Source organism: Sebastes fasciatus, chromosome 8 (genome assembly GCF_043250625.1).
Source record: "Sebastes fasciatus isolate fSebFas1 chromosome 8, fSebFas1.pri, whole genome shotgun sequence".
In the NCBI taxonomy this organism is placed as follows: domain Eukaryota; kingdom Metazoa; phylum Chordata; class Actinopteri; order Perciformes; family Sebastidae; genus Sebastes; species Sebastes fasciatus.
The window spans coordinates 32,638,366-32,659,884 of NC_133802.1; the positions used below are offsets into that span (position 1 = coordinate 32,638,366).

Sequence of the window (21,519 nt, forward strand, 5' to 3'; positions counted from 1 at the left end):
GGATTGTTCCATTGACTTTTGGTTCATTATTATTATTATTATTATTATAGAAAATAATCTCTGTGACAAACAAACATTTATGATACTTAGACGTTTTGTTCAGCAAGATAATCTCCACAAATGAACAACACTTTTATGATTTTTGAAGTGTAAATGCAATCGCCAGAAGTAAAAAGCTAACGTTAGGCTATAAACGAACTACACCATGGTCCCATGAGCGTTAGTATACAACGCGGACGAGTCGGCGTGATGACGTTGATGAAAGTTCTAAAATGCTAACTCATAGAGTGCTGCAGGGATGACGTATTTTTTTCGGCCAACCAGGAAATTAGCATCGCCCTGGTTCCCTCAACAAAAACCCAATGGGATTGTTCCATTGGGTTTTGGATTATTGCAGAAAAAAAGCTCTGTGGCAAACAAACATTTATGATACTTACACGTTTTGTTCAGCAAGGTAATCTCCACAAATGAACACCACTTATATGATTTTTAAAGTGCGAATGCAATCGCTACAATTAAAAAGCTAATTTAGGCTATAAACGAATTACACCACGGTCGCATGAACACGAGTATACAATGCAGACAAGTTGGCGTGATGACGATTAGTAGTCTCATCTAGCCACTTGTTAACAACCACCTTTTTTAAGACACATAAAGGCTTCAAAATTCACGAGTGGGATATTTATTGATGTATTTAATAAAGTAGAAAAAGGTTGTGTGTTAACTACAGCCCTTATTTCAGGCATCTAACTAAAAACCCATTGACTTTCAGTCGAGGGAACCAGATTTTCTCAAATTCGAACTCATTTCTGTGTTTTAGGACTCATTCCTGTAGCTCTCTATTGATAACAGTCAGCCACTAGATGTCGCATTCTCCACCCATTTCATTGCATTTACTTCACAACAAGTCGTTGCCAGACACTTACCGTCAATCTCAGCCATTAATCCATTTCTTCCCACACAAACCGACGACCCAGAGATACCACGTGATACTAATGTTGTTTTATTATTGGCTCATAAGCTTTCACAGAAGTGGGAACCAAACGTCAAACATTCATTTTGGACCCGCCAACATTTTTTAAATGATTAATTCGCAATCATAATATTTTTTTGTTTTCAGGAAAAGCCATAGTTTTATTCTAAAAGCTCTGTGGATGTATTATTTTATGAAAATGTTAGCACTAAGACCTTTAACATGCCCCGACAGTGGAGAGTAAAGGGTCAGTGCTGCTATGACGCAGAATATATTTGAGAACATGAATGCTCACATCAGTTCTGAGGATCAGCCTAGAAGACCATTATATTATTACTGTTGGGCAGCAGAGTTACTGTTTATAATCCCACTGATCTGAACAAACTCCCCTCCAGGCCATGTAGACACAGCGCTGCTGCCACACTTTGTTTTCCCTCTGCAGTCCGTCTGCAGTCCGTCTGCAGTATTACTTTGTCTGTTTTTAGGGAGCGCTGGCTGTGTCAAGTGTTGGAGTTTACATAAATATACTGTATCTGCAGTCAGACAAATTGTAAACAATTACAGTTGATTTTACTTGTATGTTTGCTTTTAATAATTGTGCTCATTGTTTACATTACTGGCGAGATATACAGTATTATTTGTGTTTGAAATAGTATCATGACTGTTGACTTTAAGTGTGATTGTCTAAAAGTTTTCTCAGTGGCTAATGACTATAATTAAATGTGTGTAGCTGGAGTCTCTGCCAATCTACATCTACATCTGCATTTTGAGGCATTTTGGTGGCCAGATAGGGGCACAGTGAATATACTGTACTTCTGTACTTGTAGTTGTATGATTGACTGCTTCTCTCCATCGTTACATAATGCACAAAAGGTCTGCAGTTGATTCTGGGCGTTGCCTTTCAATAACTGTCAACTAGAGAAGACTCAATATACCACAGAAGCTTTCCGTCGTGAGGCTGAAAGCTCCCGATTCATCAAACGGCCAAAATATCAGACGTGTTGAAATCAGCTAATCGGTTCAGAAAGTAAGAAAGTACGAGCGAGTTCAGCAGTTGTGAATGACCTGCAGACCGTGGAGGACCGACATAGTTTGGACATATTGGATGATAGAATTGGACCGCCTGTCCCTCGGATCAAGAACACTCTCCAGAGTGTAGGTTGAGGTATGCCAGAGACCCGGTTGCACTGTGCATGTACCGAGTTTTGAAACTAACTGTTATGGACAGATCAGATCAAATAGTTTCAGTATGATGTAAAATGGAAAGAAGAAAGATCGGGGGAAAAAATCATCTTATAATCCAAAACATACCATCCCATCTGTCAGACACGGAGGAGGAGGAGGAAGAGGAGGAGGAGGAGGAGGAGGAGGAGGAGGAGGAGGAGCAGCGATCGCCTTCAACATGTCAACATGGGTTTTATAGGTCTGATTGTATAGAAGTCTGTGAGAAAATGAGCCTACTACTCACTTGATTTATTACCTCATAAACATTGTAAACATGAGTTTATGGTCTCAATCACTAGTTTCAAGTCTTCTTCAATACAGCATGATGTTCATTTAGTAAATTATGGTCCCATTTAGAGTCAAATAGTCCATAAAGCAGGGGATGCTTTTGGGCGTGGCTACCTTGTGATTGCAGGTCACTACCACGGCGTTGTCCGGTCTGCAAGTTGTCCGTGTTTTCGTCTAACAACTTTAACCTTTTCACAGTGTGTTTTCAGTTCATGAAAGTTAATAGTCACATTTTGGTCTCCTAAAAATGTACTTATTCATAGGGCTGTCAAAGTTAACGCGAAGGAAGTTAAATAACGCTCCGAACTTGCACTAAATTATGACGAGGAAAAACTGGCATGGTCATGTTCAAAGGGGTCCCTTGACCTCTGACCTCCAGATATGTGAATGTAAATGGGTTCTATGGGTACCCACGAGTCTCCCCTTTACAGACATGCCCACTTTATGATCATCACATGCAGTTTTGGGGCAAGTCATAGTCAAGTCAGCACACTGACACACTGACAGCTGTTGTTGCCTGTTGGGCTGCAGTTTGCCATGTTATGATTTGAGCATATTTTCATAATGCAGTACCTGTGAGGGTTTCTGGACAACATTTGTCATTGTTTTGTGTTGTTAATTGATTCATTATGCAAAAGAAAGCATATTCGTCCACTCCCATGTTGATAGAGTATTAAATATTTAAAAGCTTCATGTTGGCTGAAGTTCAAGCCTGAGCATCACCAGAAAAGGAGTTTCAGTGTATGTGAGATGTAAACGTCAAGCAGTCAGTGAGGGATTTGCAACCAACTATAAAATGCCTATCAGATTTCGTAGAGGACCACGCCCGGCCCTGCACCTGGCACTGAAGCCACAACATGTTCAAAGGGGGCATTCACAGAGCCGTGACAGCTACGAGGGTGGCGATGAAATGTTCAATTGAACTCAATGTAATTGATCAAACCACTGTGAGTGTGCATGTGTAACACTCATAAACAGGCTGAAGTAAACATGGAAGCTACTGTAAACGGGAAAACGCCTTTGGGAATTTGAAGGAGATATTGTGTGCGCATCGGAAAACTGACAAAAGGCCAGCAGATTTTTATGAGGGTGTAGCCTACCTCCAGCTCTCAGATCACTGTTATGAAAACAAACTTATCTCACTGAGCCTCCAACTCCAATTTCCTTTCACTTTGAGGAGCCTCCCGGGGCGATCGCTACTAGCAAATACACCAGACTGCCATAAAAGACCAGAGCAGAGGATCACAGAGGAAACCTGTAATATTCTGGTCTGACTTTACCATCTCTCCATTACACGTTGAAATAATGATCTAAAGATTAACCAATAGATGTAAATGTAATTGTTTTAAATAAACATTCCTGCTGAGCTTAAGGCATACATTCTCACACACCAACACGTGAGAAACCGGTAAACACAAAACAAAGTGACATCAAACACATGCATACCTTCATGAGCAAGTTTGGGTCTTTTATTTATATGCTTTGGCGTGATGATCCGACGTCTCCCATACTGTTTACCTTCTCACTCTCTGGCTTATCTACAGTACATGTTCTGGATTTGTTCTTTGCTACTGAAGCTTAAACCTAAATCTGCCTGACTCACGATTGCCCTCTGGTTCCTTCCCAAATTCCCCCAAGACCAACGTTTTGTGCCATACCCCAGTTCTCTGGCACATTCCCCGAGCTGGGAAAAAAAAGAGAATTCCACATAAATGAAGACCATATTATGTTTTCTTTCCCCTGACCAGAGCTATGGAGACAGAGCGCTATCACAAAGTTGAGTGTGTGTGGTTTAGCGGTTACATGATGCTTGCATACTTTCAAGGTATCATTCTGTTTTGTTTTTTTTCTGTGAAGGATCGTGTGAATGTGATGTTACAGTGTGAGTCCGTGTGATCATGGATGCTTATTTACACTAATTAGGCAGTAAAAGATTATAAATGTGCGCTACAAAATCTCCATGGATATATTACTTTGGCACAACTGATCAAGGGCAGTAAAACGCGGATATGAAACCTCATTTCATTAGATCACTCTCACTTTATTCTCATTGCATTATGCAACAGATTTAAAGCTGCAGTAGGCAGAATGTTTTTGGCATCATTGGGCAAAAATTCCATAATAACCTTTCAGCATATTGTAATTCAAGTGTTCTGAGAGACTTCTGCACCTCCTCATGGCTCTGTTTTCAGGCTTTAGAAAATCCATGACAGGAGACTTTGACCAATCACAGGTCATTTCAGAGAGAGAGAGAGCATTCCTATTGGCTGTTCATTCAACGGAGGCAGCTGTCAATCACTCACGAACTCCGATCAAACGGTCAAACTAGGCAGCGCTGATCAAATATGAATCAATATTCTGTTACTGTAATGCCTATTTCTCTCCTCAAATGTTTTCAGAAACATCTGTTAGTGTACTGTTTAGCTGTAAAATGAGAAAGTTTGTGACGCGGCAGCCAAGCAGCGCCCACCAGCCAGAGCAAACTTTCTCATTTTACAGCTAAACAGTACACTAACAGATGTTTCTGAAAACAATTGAGGAGAGAAATAGGCATTACAGTAACAGAATATTGATTCATATTTGATCAGCGCTGCCTAGTTTGACCGTTTGGTAGGAGTTCACGAGTTATTGACAGCTGCCTCCGTTGAATGAACAGCCAATAGGAACACTCTCTCTCCAAAGTCTTCCGTCACAGGCTAGATTTACCTGAAAACAGAGCCATGAGGAGGTGCAGTAGTCTAGTTTTCTCTCAGAACACTTGAATTACAATATGCTGAAAGATTATTATGAAATTTTTGGCCAAAAAAGTTCTGCCTACCATCGCTATAATGACATAAATTGTTAAACTCATCTTCGTTAACAAAGCCATTATAAACTGGACCCCACCAAGTTTTCCCAACAGGAAACTTCAAGTAATTATTCTACAGAATCTTTGTTTCTGTCCTTCTGTTTTTATCCCTCAAGAAGTAGGATAAATGGTTTCACACGATATGTCAGCATACAGTATGTAGATTACTGTATGTCCACTCTCTGCCTGACAACATCTGTAAGTGAGGTGTTGATTACAGGGCAGCAGCAAGGAAAACCATCACGATGGGTTTTTCGGCTTATTTGGGAGACACGCGGGAATGTAATACACCTCGGGAGGATTCCAGCTGCCACTCTGTCCTGTTTTTCTTGGCCTCCTCATGTGCTTTATAAGAAAACATTTTCGGTGTGCAAAACCTGGGGGATTTGCAGAGTCATTACCCACGGGAGTGCTGCGGAGCTACCGAGGTAGGCAGCGTAGAAACAATAAACAGGTGGCATTAATATCTCAGAGGCTGCAGATATGTAAGCCTGTTGAAATGAACACGAGGGACTGTGATGTAAAAACGGTTCTTCTCATCTGATAGGGGGGGAAAAGGAAGTGGATTTCAACTGTGATGCAGATCCACTGATATGTTTTCAATATAGACAAAAGCCACGCTGCTCTTTAGGTCAGTCCTAACCTCCTAAAGACCAGGTTAGCCGTTAGGTCACACACAGACACGTCAATCATTTCCTGACACTTTGTCAGTTTCATTTACACTCTAGGAGCACTCGTGAAATATTCTTTGTTGTTAAGTATAGCGACAATTTGTCTTGTCACAGTGTCGGCTTCGACCTCAAACTACGCCACTTATCCACCCATCGTCCCTTTCAACCTTTCGCACTTTCACACTTTCACACTTCAAAGCTTTACCCTTAATCACCTTTGCTTTCTTGACCTTAATCTGACATACCAGACGTGTTTCCTCTGCGTGTGGAGAGGGGGCTGGAACGGAGTAGACTCGTGAGCAGAAACATCTCGGGCCGAGCTGAACTTTCCACCCAACAGGACGTCATTCCAATGTGAGGATTATCAGCAGATGGTTAACCAGAAACTGATAACTTGTTTTTGTTGTTATTATTATTATTGAGATGGATGCAAAACCAACACTGTGGTGAAATCAGCAACGTTATCTAGATTTAAACTGACAATCTAAATTGGACAATCGAGTTGGAATTTAATTTCAGGTCCATAAAAAACACGAGCTACGTGTTTTGAAAGAGACCGACCCACAGGTCAATCCTCGAAAAACAACTTCCATTCCAAGATAGTGGTGTTGTTTTTTTTCATGTTTCATAAGGACATAAGCATTACGTGGTTAGCCAAAATGAAGAGCATAATAGGTACAGCTACTACTGATATAAATTCTATAAAAGAGATGACTGCCAAACCCGAAACCGTCGCACAGGCTCACGATATGCTCAAAATATGAGCTTGCGGAGAGGTTGACCCCTGATTGGCATCGATGGTTTAATTGATTGTTAGGGTTCAGGGGATGCTGGGTTTGGAGAGGCGTGGAGCGTAAAACATTCTCCATCTCTGTTGTCTACCATGAGACGTAAAGCCCTGAACTTTAAAATGGAATTTTTACGTAAATGGAAACTCCTGGAATTGGAAGCCGTGGCAATTTATGTAAGGAAAATGCAGTAATTTATTATATTATGTTTGAAGACAAGGACACTGTGTGGTTTGCTGCAAAATTTGAAATATCTGAATAACCGTGAGCGGCTGAGAAATGAAAGATTTTGGCTCAGATGCTCGTAGCCTTTCAACACAGGTCTGAAGTTTCTCTGCATCTCCAAGCTCAGATTTTATTGGGTTTGTCACATTATTTTGTCTCTGAGTTGAAGTGGATTTGGGCAAATATATTATGATCACTTCTCTATATCTATCTAGATAGTTGGTCAGTTATCAATCAATCCCCCACATGCCAAAGTTTGATATTTTGATTCAATTGCTACAATTACATTCCTGTTTATTCCAACCAGCCGTCATCAGATATGACATCTACAGCTGATCTGCAGGAGATGGAAATATTTATTCACACTTAAATAATAATAAATGAACACACGCATGTACATGTTCTCTGCAGAAAATGATCAGTGATGAAAGGAAAGATGCCAGAACACGCTTTTCTTTTCTGAGGCTCGTCCAGGCAGATGATGTTCATGAAGTTTGAAAAAAAGTGATGCCATGTTATAGCCAGCTGTTTTGGGATATGAATTATATTCACACTGCCACATCTTCACTAGATTTTCTTGTCTGTTCTTCATCTTTGCAGTCGTTAGAAGTAACACCAAAAATCCTTTATGACAGTAAACTCAGTTCTTCTAACCATATGTTTTGTAAAAGCTGTAATTTAAATGAAATGACTAATATAAGGTAATTGATTCTATAGCTGATGTTTGAGACTTGGTTTTGTCTCAGCTAGTGGAGCGATCCTGTTACACAATGCTGAGAGGCTTCAGTAGCCAAACCATACATCCATTTAGCTCTCGCCTGTTCTGATTATTTATGTCAAACGTATGGTTGATTGTTTGTTTAGTGGTGGATGGCTGTGAGAGAAGAAAAGGCACAGCAACACTATGGGAGGCGTTAATCTACCCATTTATTTAGCTTTGCACAGGAATCTGACTCAGGTTTAAGCTCCTTTTACAGAACTGACAATAAGGGGTTTAAAGTAATAAATGTAAATGTTTTTGTTTTTTTAACTGTGTATATATATTAAGCTGTTATTATGCTTCAGAAGTAGGGAAGAATCCCATATCCTGTACCCCAGCCCACCATGGTTTTTAACATCAAAGGATCAATGAGACATGTCATTTGTTCACGCTGAAATGTGACAGGCTCCTGCCACTAAGAAACAAAAACAAATGAGATGCAATCTATCAACCCAACCATTAGCTGGTATGTGAGGGGGTGAGTGTGCAGGGCAGTGTGTTTTCTCAAAGTCCCATATAGGGTCTCTATTAACCTTCAGGGTTAAGAGTGACCCAGGTCTCTTTCCACTCCAGACTGTTGTCTTTCATAATCTTCCTTTCATGGTATATCACTGGGCAATTTGTCCTTCGGCCATGTTTTGTTATCTTAACTCATATAGAAAAGTTCAATGTTTGCAACATGAATGCATAAATGTTGATGTTCTCTCTTTATATTCTTTTATCCGTGGATCACATTTCGCTTACAGTATTAAAAAAAATAGTCTGAGGGACAAATACAAAACAATTTTTCCTATTTGATACGTTTGATTATGTCAGAATATCACATACTGTAGGCCAGTGGGAATAAAGCATTTAAAGAGTATTAACAGATAAACACCTAGTTAGACAAATCCAATACGGATGGAGTTGGTAATCAACTTCATCTATGCATGCATTCACAAAATTAAAACAAGTTTGGCAAATAAGCCTATTTAGCAATCCATTCATAAATGTAAAACAAACTAATTGATAGGTTAACATAGATAATACATACTGTATAATTAAATATGAAGATTAATTGCTATGATTAAGCATGGAATATCTAATGCAGAAAAATAATCTTACACCAATTTATGAGAACACAATTAATCAACATGCTACTACAGTAAGAGAGGCACAATTCTGCTCAGTTAGATGAGGTTTTGGCGCCACTAAGTGGTGATTTTATAGTAAAGTTGAGGGTGTATGATAGGTGTAATGTTTTTGCTGTGTTTTAAGATGTAATACCTTTATAAGGCCATAACTATTATAACTCTGTTAGACTTTTGAATAAAATGTCAACATTATTTGTAAATCATACTGACCAAACCCACATCAGAAATTGACATGCATTTCACTTTTTTTTCTAAAATTTAAATATCTGTGATACATCTTCTTTTTTTTTAAATAACAATTATTATTATTTTTTTTTTAAATAAAAAAATAAACTTAATTTAATACTGTGAACATTAAACTATCCTGACAATTTAGGTGAACTTTAAGGGGGTTTAATTTTGGATTTAATATGTTTTTTTTGCTGTGTTTTAAGCTGTAATACATGTATAAGGCCAGCAGCTTTATTAATACTGTTAACTTGATACTGAACTCAAACTATTGAGAATTGTAATAATAAGACTAACTGCTTTAACTGAAACTATGATAACTCTGTTAGACCTTTGAATAAAATGTCAACATTATTTATAAATCATACTAACCAAACCCACGTCAGAAATTGACTAAAATTGATATATATTGATAATTCTTTTGAATATTTTCAAAATATTTTCAAAATAAAATCATAAATAATAATGACTGCAAACTTAACTTCTGCTCTTGACAGTTGTGTTTCTTTTAGTTTTTTTATTTCAAGAATGAGCTTCATTTAATACTGTGAATATTAAATTAGTCTGACAATTTAGGTAATATTTAAGGGGGTTTAATTTGGGATTTAATGTGATTTAGTGTTCTGAGAATTGTAATAATATCTGATGGATTAAGACTAACTGCTTTAACTGAAACTGATAACTCTAACTCTATGACAACTCATTTTGAATAAAATGGCAACATTATTTATAAATCATACTGACCAAACCCACATCAGAAATTGACATGCATGTCACATTTTTTCTAAAATTGATATGTTGATATTTCTGTGATATATCTTTCTAATTTTTTTATTTATTTATTTTTTTAGAATAAGCTTAATTTAATACTGTGAATATTAAGCTTATCTGACAATTTTGTTCATTTTTAAGGGGGGATCATTTTGGCTTTAAATACAATTCTTCTTTAACTGAAACTATGATAACTCTGTTAGACTTTTGAATTAAATGACAATATTTATAAATCACACTGACCAAACCCACATCAGAAATTGACTAAAATTGACATATCTGTGATAAATATGTTTTAAATAATAATTTCATAAATGTATAGATTTTATTGGTATAGAATATTATTTATTTATTTATTATTATTTTATTTCTGTAATTCATTTGAATATTTTAAAATTCTTTTGAAAATAAAAAATAAAATCAGAAATAATCATGATTGCAGACTTCTGCTCTTGACAGTTTTTTATTTTTTATTTTTCTCAGGAATAAGCTTAATTTAATACTATAAATATTAAACTATCCTGACAACCTTTAGGTAATCTTTAAGGGGGTTTCATTTTGGATTTAATGTGTCTGAGATAACATTTACATTCTACGGAAAGCGCACTGGGACATCCCTCCTCTGTCATTCGGTGATGTTGTTACCATGACAACGGTGGTTACCATGACCACGGTTGTCAACACCGCTCTAGCTTGCATCACTGCTAACTAGATGATAACTTATTACTGACGCATATCTTTAGTTAACTCTGCTAGTTTTAACATATCTCAGAGCGTGTGCCTCGATGTCAAAGTATAAGGTAAATAGAAAGCAGCGTGTGTACATTCTGTAGTCTTGTAAGCGTTTTACTGACAAAATAGATGTAATAATATAACCGTTAGCTTGATTGACTAGCATCACTGCGTTGCTACCCACACGTTAATGATGAGTAGTACATGGTTGTAGCACATGGTTGTAGTACATGGTTGTAGTACATGGTTGTAGTACATGGTTGTTACGTTACCTATTTGGAATAATTAGTAACTAATTAGTTAACATCAGCCTGGTTTGCTAATTACTAACGTTATAGCTAGTTAACCCAGAGGAGTTGCTAGTTGATGTGTAGTTTACAGCTGTAAAGTGTAAAATGTGATGTTGGATGCTGCTGTTTGACCCTGTCTTTGCTGGGTCTCACTTGTAAAAGATGTTTTAATCTCAATGTGACTTCTTAGTTATTAAATAAAGGCTAAATCTTGGTTTGCTTTCTTCACTATTACAGACTTCTGGATGCAAAGGTTCATATGACTCTAACAAAAGTGAGGAGCGGTGAGTCTTTAGTTGGTTGCAGATGGACAGCTATTAAGATAAGATAAGATAAGATAAGATATTGCTTTATTAGTCCCGCAGTGGGGAAATGTGCAGTGTAGAGCAGCAAAGGGGATAGTCCAAAAAACAAGATGCATCAGCTAACACAGTAAAAAAAGAGCTAAACAAAGTGTAACAAAATATGAACCATTTAAATAGAAGGAAGTATAAAAATAGGAGCAGTATATACAGTATTGACAATAAACAGACTATTAACACAATTGCACAAGTGGAAAATGATATTGCACAGTGAGAATGAAATGAAATTATTATTGTCAGTTTTTGGTGGTCTACTGGGAGCAGTGCTGGTTGTGAAGTCTGACAGCTGCAGGAAGGAAGGACCTGTGATAGCGCTCCTTCACACACTTTGAGTGGAGCAGCCTGTCGCTGAAGGAGCTCTCCAGTGCTGAGATGGTGTCCTGCATGGGGTGGGAGTCATTCTCCATCATGGATGACAGCTTAGCCATCATCCTCCTCTCTCCCACCACCTCCACTGGGTCCAGGGGGCATCCCAGGACAGAGCTGGCCTTCCTGATCACTCTGCCAAGTCTCTTCCTGTCCGCAGCCGAGATGCTGCTGCCCCAGCAGACCACTCCATCAAAAATGTCTGATGCCACTACAGTGTCAGAAAAGCTAGTACTGGTAACAGTGACTTAAGTTACACTACTGTCTTCTCAGGGAGGGAAGAAGCTGTGTGCGTTACAAATGTGGCCTCTTCAACACCATACAGGATGTCCTGCGCCAAAGACCAGGTTGGGTTGAAGTCAAAGAGTGAGTATCGTGCTTGTCTGTTCATCATCGTATCGGCTGTATCTCTGTCATATTTGTGGCTTGAATCTGGTATCTACTGTTTTTTTTCTCACAGTGAAGGAGAGTGGGACTTCATCTGGTGTGACGTGGGCTGGCTCAGGGAGAATTTTGATCATTCATATATGGAGGAACATGTGAGGATAAACCACTTTCGTAACCATTATGAGGTGAGGGCAGCAACACTCTATAAACTGGAGATTTCAACAGTGATAAGCATGTATCATTCATATCATCATGCAGTATTTTTTCTGTGTTTTATGTTACAGCTGACTCGCAAAAACCTCATGGTGAAAAACCTCAAGAGATACCGGAAAAATCTTGAAAGGGATATTGGCCGCATGGAGGCATCCAAATGTGATTTCTTCCCCTGCACCTTTGCACTGCCCAGCGAATACCATCTCTTTGTAGAGGAATTCAAAAGAAGCCCTGGGAGCACCTGGATCATGAAGCCGGTGAGATAAAGTGGACCATAGATGTTATCCAGTGCAATAAAAATAAATTTAATTCAGTATTTGGATGACATCTAGAGTTAAAATTAAGTTAGCACCACATAGCATTTTAAATCATGAAAAATATGTTTATTTAGGTAGCAAAATCTCAAGGGAAAGGCATTTTCCTGTTCAGGAAGCTGAAAGACATCATGGATTGGAAGAAGGTAATGTGAATTTATTTCATCAAGGAAATTAAATGATGCAAAACAGACATTCTACATACACACCCACATGATATTGTGTTTACGTAGGATGGCACCCGCTCAGAGGAACAGAAGGATGCAGCTCAAGTGGAAAGCTACGTGGCTCAACGCTACATAGAGAACCCCTACCTAATTAATGGTAATCAGAATCGCTTTATTCGCCAAATGTACAATGTACACTTAGTGATGCAAATCAAGAAAGGTTAAAAGGTTAAATAAAAAATGTAATGAAAGATAAATACAAGAAGTATATGCAGTTAAGAATGATAAAATGCTCCGTTATGCTACAATAAACTGAATTAACTGGCCTACAATAATATCAGCACTACAATACTTACAGTTACAGCTACTTTGTATATATGTCTTTACAGATTTACATTTTTACATTTCAACTGCACAATTTGTATGTATGTGTATATATATAACTACATACATTTACATTAAAACTGCACCTTTGTTTATTCCTTTGTACATATTTACTCCTGTTTTTATTTATTACTTATATAGAGCCAATATAACTCAGCAACGTGCAATATGTTACTGTTGTTATAGGTCAAGCAAATACATATTTTCTATACATAATATATCTTTTTTTTTACTCTTCTTTATTTGTACAACTGTTTAATAGATGTGTATGCAACGTCAGGTGTTACGTCGCTGTGTATAGGAATTCTATTCTATTCTACTAAAAATTTTATTGTAAATCCGATTCAATGAATAATCAATGTGCTAACAAATAATTAGAAACTAAAAATGGACAAATTGTGAACAGGAGGATTAGTTAGCAAATATAATTAGATTTATATCCCTGCTTACTTTTTATGCTTTTTGTCCTGCAGGCAGGAAGTTTGATCTGAGGGTCTATGTGCTGGTCACATCAGTACGTACTGAACCTTGTATATCACAACGTTTTATACAAAATGTACTCTTTTACGGCATGTGTGAATCGGTGTGTGTGCATGTGTGTTTCAGTACGTTCCCTTGAAGGCCTGGCTGTACCGAGACGGCTTCGGCCGCTTCTCGAGCACCCGCTTCTCCCTCAGCAGTATTGATGATAAGTGTATCCTTTTTTTCACCGCCGTAACATTTTTATCTCTATTCATTTTGAATGCTGATACACTGATGGGATGTTCTGAGTCATCCCTTAACAAGTTGAGATTTTGTCTAATGAAATATTCAAGCAAAGTCAGTTTTAAATAGCCCGGCTTGACCCAATTTCTGAGGCTGTTGTTCCTGATTACGTCGCTTTCATCCACATCCCCGTGGAAGGCGTGATCACGTCATTAAAGTTCCCAGATTCTACTTAGTGCCTCTCTTCAGACATGCATCTCACCAATGTGGCTGTTCAGAAAACAGCGCCAGACTACGATCCTGAAAAGGTGTGTAATTCAAGAATAGGTGAAAGATTGTGTCGCTGCGTAGTTTTTCTGAAATTTCTCCACTTTAACCAGTTCTATCTCCTCTTTATTCTAATCTCTAAATAGGGATGCAAGTGGCAGATGCAACAGCTTCGAAGATACCTGACTGCAAAACACGGCAGAGAGACGGTAGAATCCCTGTTTAAAGAGATGGATAACATCTTCGTCCGCAGTCTGCAGAGTGTACAAAAGGTCATTATAAATGACAAACACTGCTTTGAGCTCTACGGGTACGACATCCTACTGGATCAGAACCTCAAACCGTAAGTGCTCTTGCGGTCACACACTGTAAACATGGCAACACAGTGCATCATATCACCTACACGTATCCGATTGCAAACATGACACTAAGGAGCACAGACAAGCACAGACAAGCACATGCACTGACAAGCAAACGTGGCACACTTGCCTTCCTGGATACTGAAAACAAACAAAGCAGTAAATCTTTGGCTCCATAAACAACCACGTATATAAATCTGCACAGCATATCAGAAAAATTGACAGGTATGCAATAATCCTGCTGTAAATAATAAAACACACATAACAATGACAGTGCCTCTCCCAATGCCAGTATTGTAGCATTTGTTCACTTGACCTACCTAACACTCTTTATAGGGCTGTGGATGTGGATGTGCTCATGGATTGGCCTAATGCCTGCTCAAAAAGCCAAGGGAATATTTGGGGAATGTCATCACCCTTCCGTGTTTTTACAGGTGGTTAATTGAGGTGAACGCCTCTCCGTCACACACACCCAGCAGTCAGGAGGATTACGAGATGAAGTGCAGGCTGCTGGAAGACACTCTGAATGTTGTTGATATGGAGGGAAGGTAAAGACCTCTTTCTCATCTTGTGTTTGCCTTTTTGTCATCAGGGAACAAGATGTGAGGGCTCTCTCTGTCCCTTCACTCATTATAGACATCACATTCTTTATTTATATTCACCAATCTGTACACATTTGGAATTACAATCTTGCATTACGGTATACTTGAATGTTAAGAACATGGGTGGAAAGACGCACTTTAACAGATTGTGTCATTGCAACAATAAACTACAAGGTGAATGCTGTACATAAACAGACATAAGATGAGTTCCTTTCCTGCCATCCTGGTTCTGCATTCTTATTGACAGTTTTTTTTTTTTTCTCGTTAGGCTGAGTGGCAAAGAGAAAAGGGTGGGTGGCTATGATCTCATGTGGAACGATGGGCCCGTCTATAGAGAGGACGTCAACCTGGAAACATTTGGCAGCTCGTGTTTCACCGCCAACACACACTTAGGTAACCTGACTGTGCTGCTAATGCAAACTTTTTGAAGTCTCCATTTTTGGAGATTAATAAAAAAAAATTGCAAGGCATTCTGATAAATGTGCAAAAGCACATGCAATTAAGACCGTGGTGTTTGATCATGAGGAAAAAGCCTTTTTGTGCTATTATTATATTAGAATGCAAATATATACGCCTGCTCTTTGTTGCAGGGTGTGTGAACGACAGAGAGAAGCAGCTTCGCCACCTTCTAAAACCATTTCCAGGCCAGAAGAGGATGTAACACACTCATCATTTTTATGTCCCACCACTATTGCGTTTGGTATGTGTCTGGGGGGAAGAAAGGCTCCGGTGAACACGTATAACTGGAAAAAACATTAGCAATATTTCATACAAACTGAGCTCTCTGTGATAATCCGATCATGTTCCAAGCACCTAGGTTGAAATTGGAATATGCAAATGAATGAAAACTACATCACGACAAACTACGACAAACCTTGTAATACTTTCAGTTGCAGAGTTTAAGGCTGGTTAAAGCAAAGTTGTGAACTGTGCATCGTCTCTTTGTGTGTTCCAAAGAATCAATATCTCTTGAGTGCAAAACATTTATTTCTATGCCTTACAAATACTTGCATTCAACATTGAGAAAATACATACCACAATCTTTCTGCGTGCGTGTCAACATAATGTACACATTTATAATAACATCGCCCCTCCTGGCCTCTCGTCTATGGCTTTGATACTTTACATGAATATTAAGTAAAGAGGTGCAATCTGAATACATATCACATTATTTACATTGATGTGGTGTTCCCATGAATCAAGTGCTGCATGGCAAATCACAACAAACGGATAAGACACTCTAATGTAAACACAGTGTTCTACAGACTTCAAGTATGCAGTGTGATATTATGGAAGTGATGATGTATAACATTACCATGTTACAGCATGACAGCTATGATGTGTTGAACTCCCATTGAATCCAATGGTACAGCACGGTAGACATTAAGTTACATTCAGCTCTTTTTTCTTTTTGGTGCATGACGATGTAAACGTAATAGTGACGATGATGGATACAAGTCAACCACGACACTTTTCATAAATATAACTATGGTATAGAAAAATTTGGAAAAATATGCATTTACATTCGTAGCAAACATTACACGGTCTTCAATGATAGAAAGAGCTCAGCTCTTTGCAAAATACAGTATATTATCATAGACTACAATTCAAGCTGTTCAAACATGAAAAGCCCTTGGAACCAAAAGTTTGAAACCATTGCACAATTTATGTCTGAAACAAAAAAAATCACATCACCGCAGCACGCCACCACTCAGTGCACCTCCTTTTCCAGCCAAAGATGCTTTAACTGAACACGTGTCTTAAAACATGAGGCACCAAAGAAAAGATAAAAATGCAACATCAAGTAAAGTAAGAGCATTGAAAACAAATACATTCAAACATCACAGACTCCACTTAGTAACGGCTATGGTCGTATGTGAAAATGTAATGATCTGTTTGAAACGTCACTATGGATTACTTACGCTGAAAGCAGTCCAATGGCAGAGTAGATGCTTATTTTATTTTGACATTTGTAGTATACTGAGAGATGATGATGATGTGCAGTGCAGCAGAATTCACATAAAAGCTCATAAGCTCATAATGAGCCGCCTGTCAAAGCACAGTCTAACGTCGTGACTGTATACTTACTGTACATTTTGAATGAAATACAGAGTGTATAATCCTGTTCTATTTAATGCTTGGAAATCATTGCTGTTTTTATCTCTATTCTAGCTGCTCAACCTCTTGTTAGTTTTGACCTTTAGAAGGCTGTACACCACTGACCGATTTAGACTGCTGTACAACAGTTACGACATGTTAGTATTACACAGATTACACAGAAAGCAAGCATAGGTTCGAGCTCCTGTACCGAGTTAACCACTGAGTAAAGCACTATACTGTAGGTTTATAGGGGTTTACTTTGCAACAAAGTGCACATTTTTTGTTTTGCCATTCTGCTTACTACTAAGCGGAGCTTTGGAGAGAGACTGCGGCTCTTTAGCAGCTCTTTTCATGGCAGTTTTCGAGGCCTGACTTACCGCCTCTGTCCTCTGCCAGTCCTTCTCTGCTCGCTTGGAGGTCATGACCTCTCTCTTACTTGCAACAAAAGCCCGATTCTCTGCACTGGCTGTTTTACTGCCACACGGCTCTTTCTTAATATCTGTCTCGGAGTTGGCTCTGACGCGGCTTTTCCTCACCTGACCTCTGCCGTTTGGGTTAGCTCCAGATTCTTGGGGTTGCTTACGTGCGTTGCCGGCGGCCTGCATGTGCCTGATGTGACTCCTTCCAGCTGAGGGGCTAACTGGGGTCTGGGCTCCTCCTCCGCCTTGTCCTCCTCCTTGTCCTCCGCCTTGTCCTCCGCCTTGTCCTCCACCTTGTCCTCCACCTTGTCCTCCACCTTGTCCTCCTGGGCTCCTACCTTCTGTTGAGGTTGCTCGGGTCTCACTGCTGCTCCTCTTCGCCGGCGCTCCAGGTCTGGCTCTGCGCTCCAGCAGTGGGCTTAGCCTCGAGTGACGCTGGTAGGCATAGGCCGAGCAGCTTCCGTTGCACAACGGGTAGCGAATGTGACAGTGAGGGCACACTGGAAAGCGGGAGTGCTGTTGCTGGGCTGAAGCAGGCGATGGGGGGTTGTTGACGGGTGTAAACGGGAAGGCTCGCTGGCTCTGCCGCAGCCCTTTAGGGGAGTTGAGTCGGGACGGCGGAGCCGTGTGAGGCCTGGGTGGGTGAGCGGTGGTGGCAGAGGGGAAACCCTGTGGCTTCGTGCGGCTCCCAGGTGGACGGCTGCTCTCCGCTTGCCCCGTTTGGATCTGGAGCCACTCCAGCTGCAGCAGCCTCTCCAGGTACTTCTCCAAGTTGCCTACAGGCTTGGGCCGGGGGGCGCCGCGGCCCTCCGTGTGAAGAAACACCGCCAGCTGTCTCAGGCTCCAGCTGTTGAAGGGAGGAGGCAGAAAGTCTGGGTAACTGTAGCTGGGTTTCTCGCCCTCGTCGTCATCACCCACAACCCCGTGGGGTCCCGGGAAGTCCGGGGGGAAATCATTAGTGTTGATGACCTCGGCCCGGAGGTTGAGGTGAGGAGGAGTGCAGGGCGTGCAGGGAGAGGGCAGCACAGGCAGCCTCTCGGAGTCCGACAGATCACTGGCGCTGTCGGTGTCTTCATCCTTCTGGTAGTGGCGCTGTAGTAACTCTGGGGTGGGGGCTGGGGAGTGAGTCAGAGGATGAGCTGGCATGTGTCGTAGCCCTGATATTGGGGAGAGCGGCAGGGAGAGGGCTCGCCGGTTTTTCCCCATCCCGCCACGATTTGGTTGTAGCTCGTTGCCGCACGGTGACATCCGTTGATTTTCACGTTGCTCCTCTTTCCTGTGCACAGATAAATGTTTGCGGACTTGAGGTCTCAAATCTCCTTCCTCAGGGCTGTAAAGAGACGGGCAAAGCTGTTAGGGATTTACTGTACTTGAAGCAAAGCAGTCAGTGAGAATACACCTCACCACACATACCTGGAGAGTTTGCTCGTATTGCGCGTAGTGCCGGATTTGACCCTGCCACCTTTTGACTGTGCACCCTGTAAAACAATCATGGAAATGGTTTTCAATCAAAGTTTTAGTCATGTTTTTGTTGTCACATCCAGAGTAAAAAAATATATAGTGGACCAAGTTCAAGAGATGTAACATCTGTTACTTCTCTTGAATGCAACTTAAATACTATATATACTAATATTTCAGTTTAGTACAGCAGATAAACATTTAAGAAGAATGTTTTTCTTTCTCACTCTGTGATCTGAGATAAAAACATTAGTGTGCGATTGTTGGACCACCGTCTCTGTTCCCTTCACCGTGTAGATGATTCAGAAGCCATATGATCCATTTAACCCCATTAGTGTTGTGATTGGATGTTACCATTTCAGAGTTACACAGATTAAAAGAAATCTGTCTTCTGTCTTGACTTTATGCTTCTGTCTTGACTTTATGAAGTATGCTGCATCTTATCCTGTAAAACAGGGCTTCCCAAAGTGGGGCCCGCGGGCCAAGGTTGGCCTGCCATCAGGTTTGATTTGGCCCGCAAGATGTTAGCAAATTTTTTTTTTTTGGGCATGGCATGCCCACTTTATGATAATCACATGCATTTTTGGGAAAAACATGCAGTTTTTGGAATGCAGTATACATGTGTTATATTTGCCTATTCTAAAAATGGTGTATTTTAATATTTCTGCATACTGGGGTCCCTAAACAGTCTTGGAAATGCATAAATGAGCCCAAATTGTATTCAGCAGGTGGGTTTTAAGGGGCTTACTATGTAAAACATATTGAATTAAGGGAACTTGGGATCATAGTACCATTTTGCATCTTAACAATACAGTACAATACAATACAATACAATAGGTGTTTAATTTTGGCCCGTGGCCCTCCATTGAGTTCTAGTTTTGGCCCTCCAAGGGACCCTTGCTGTAAAAGGACAATAACATTTTCTCTCTTTAATCCACTCACCTTCTGCACTGTTGTCACTGTGTCCTTCTCCTGACCTGGTCCTGGCAGGCCATTTTTCATCTGGCCCACTGCTTTCTTCATCTTGTTACCTTTCTTTGAGCTGTGGAGACATGATAGTAGGTTTGTCAGGCTTGCCTCTAACCCATGTCTGAGATGAAAACATAACAAGTTTAATGCAAAAATAAAATGAGGCCCACCTGGTTACTGGCCCAGTGTTTTCAGCATATTTCACCCGGATCTTCTCTTTGGAGACGACGCGCTTCAGTATGGTGGATGCTGTGCGCTCCTGCATGATGGGCCCCATGTTGCAGGTCTCCAGAGGGGATGTTGTCGAGTCCAGCACAAATCAAACGACACGCTAGCTAAAGAACCCAACCCACATCTCGGATCATGCACTCTATTCTCAGAATGAGGCTAAAAACACCCATTTTCTCAAAAGTGCTGCAATGCATCATATGCGCAGATGTCGACCAGTCGCTGCAGGTTAAAAACTCGTCCTTCTGTTTTCTGCAGTCTCCTCTCTGTTGAGTCACAATCCAGATGTTATTATTTTATCTTTTTGTTACTGAATTGTTGACAGCAGACGTGTCTCTTTCCCGTCTGTCATCCTGCTCGCCATTAAAAATGCAAAAAACAGCGCATATAGGCTCTGTCGTCCCAGTCAGAGAGGTTTGTTTACCTGCTGCTGACTGGCTCACCGCTTGTGTCGAAGTGAGCATCCCGCGGTGCATCATGGGACTTGTAGTAAAGTCATACTAGTTGCTCTTTCAAACGAAACACGCAAGCTCTCTTTCATATTACTCACTATGGATACATAACTCATAAGACAAGTGGCGAAAAAGCCAACAGTGTGTTTGAGGAAATATGTTAAAAAATATGCGCACAAACGTGACTGTTAATGTTAAATTACTCAGTTTCCCAGGCAACAGCTGTGATGCTCTGCTCCGTTTGAAGCTTCCTGTTAACTGCGCGCATATTAGCTGATCTCCATCGATGGCACACTACTACTACTACTACTAAACATGTCTGTGTGTGTTTGAGAGTTATGGAGCTGGTTACCAGCTACAGATCTGGGTACGTGAGCTCTTTAACGCACGTTACTACTTTACATGGAGGATCTAGCTTCAGGCTGCACCCTGCAGCTCAGATGTGACTAACTGCTTCATGTCTTTATATGGTGAGCTGATGTCAACGTCTAATTTTATTGATGCATATTAAAGTCTAAAGTAATGCTACAAGTGTAGAGAGAGAGAAATAGGCTGTATGCTTTGACGCACGTACTCCTCCAGAGTACACGCCCACTTTCTGTCCTGTTGTTTTGCATTGTTCTTGTCAAATTTGCAGCACAACATCATACATTTTTAGGTAACTAATGTTACAACTGGGTCATTATGCTTTAGATAAGAGCATGTTTTGGAGATGAATGTGACATAATGCTGATAAATTATGCTCCATTCATTCATTCTCACTGTGCAATATCATTTTCCACTTGTGCAATTTTGTTAATAGTCTGTTTATTGTCAATACTGTATATACTGCTCCT

General features: G+C 40.2%; 2 protein-coding genes and 1 long non-coding RNA gene across 4 annotated transcripts in view; 1 reads left to right on the top strand and 2 right to left on the bottom strand.

Annotated features, from left to right (window-relative positions):
• Positions 1–21,519, bottom strand: part of LOC141773278 (uncharacterized) — a 376,505-nt gene that overhangs the window by 331,065 nt on the left and 23,921 nt on the right. The window lies entirely within an intron of this gene.
• ttll9 (tubulin tyrosine ligase-like family, member 9) lies at positions 10,562–15,786 on the top strand. 2 transcript variants are annotated; one of them, XM_074645157.1, is made up of 14 exons: positions 10,562–10,709; positions 11,169–11,215; positions 11,933–12,025; positions 12,120–12,231; positions 12,331–12,516; positions 12,651–12,719; positions 12,807–12,897; positions 13,598–13,638; positions 13,731–13,818; positions 14,079–14,137; positions 14,243–14,439; positions 14,890–15,003; positions 15,326–15,450; positions 15,648–15,786. In XM_074645157.1, the coding sequence occupies exons 1-14, from the start codon at positions 10,695–10,697 to the stop codon at positions 15,716–15,718; spliced, it is 1,308 nt and encodes a 435-aa protein (XP_074501258.1). In that variant the 5' UTR covers positions 10,562–10,694; the 3' UTR covers positions 15,719–15,786. The 2 variants fall into 2 exon arrangements, with proteins under 2 accessions (XP_074501258.1, XP_074501261.1); XM_074645160.1 differs by lacking the exon at positions 11,169–11,215 and having other exon boundaries at positions 10,586–10,709.
• fam217ba (family with sequence similarity 217 member Ba) lies at positions 16,025–20,684 on the bottom strand. The gene is made up of 5 exons (XM_074645152.1): positions 20,174–20,684; positions 19,977–20,076; positions 18,990–19,054; positions 17,882–18,906; positions 16,025–17,821 (listed from the first exon to the last, which is right to left on the bottom strand). Exons 1-5 carry the CDS (start codon positions 20,278–20,280, stop codon positions 17,412–17,414), a joined length of 1,707 nt encoding a protein of 568 aa, XP_074501253.1. The 5' UTR covers positions 20,281–20,684; the 3' UTR covers positions 16,025–17,411.

Coding starts and splice junctions, on each gene's coding strand:
- ttll9 (XM_074645157.1), top strand. Junction 12,517..12,650: donor GCACCTGGATCATGAAGCCG/GTGAGATAAAGT, acceptor ATGTTTATTTAG/GTAGCAAAATCTCAAGGGAA. Junction 15,451..15,647: donor CACCGCCAACACACACTTAG/GTAACCTGACTG, acceptor TCTTTGTTGCAG/GGTGTGTGAACGACAGAGAG.
- fam217ba (XM_074645152.1), bottom strand. CDS start 20,280: ATGGGGCCCATCATGCAGGAGCGCACAGCATCCACCATACTGAAGCGC. Junction 20,077..20,173: donor AACACTGGGCCAGTAACCAG/GTGGGCCTCATT, acceptor ATGTCTCCACAG/CTCAAAGAAAGGTAACAAGA. Junction 19,055..19,976: donor CAGTGACAACAGTGCAGAAG/GTGAGTGGATTA, acceptor ATTGTTTTACAG/GGTGCACAGTCAAAAGGTGG.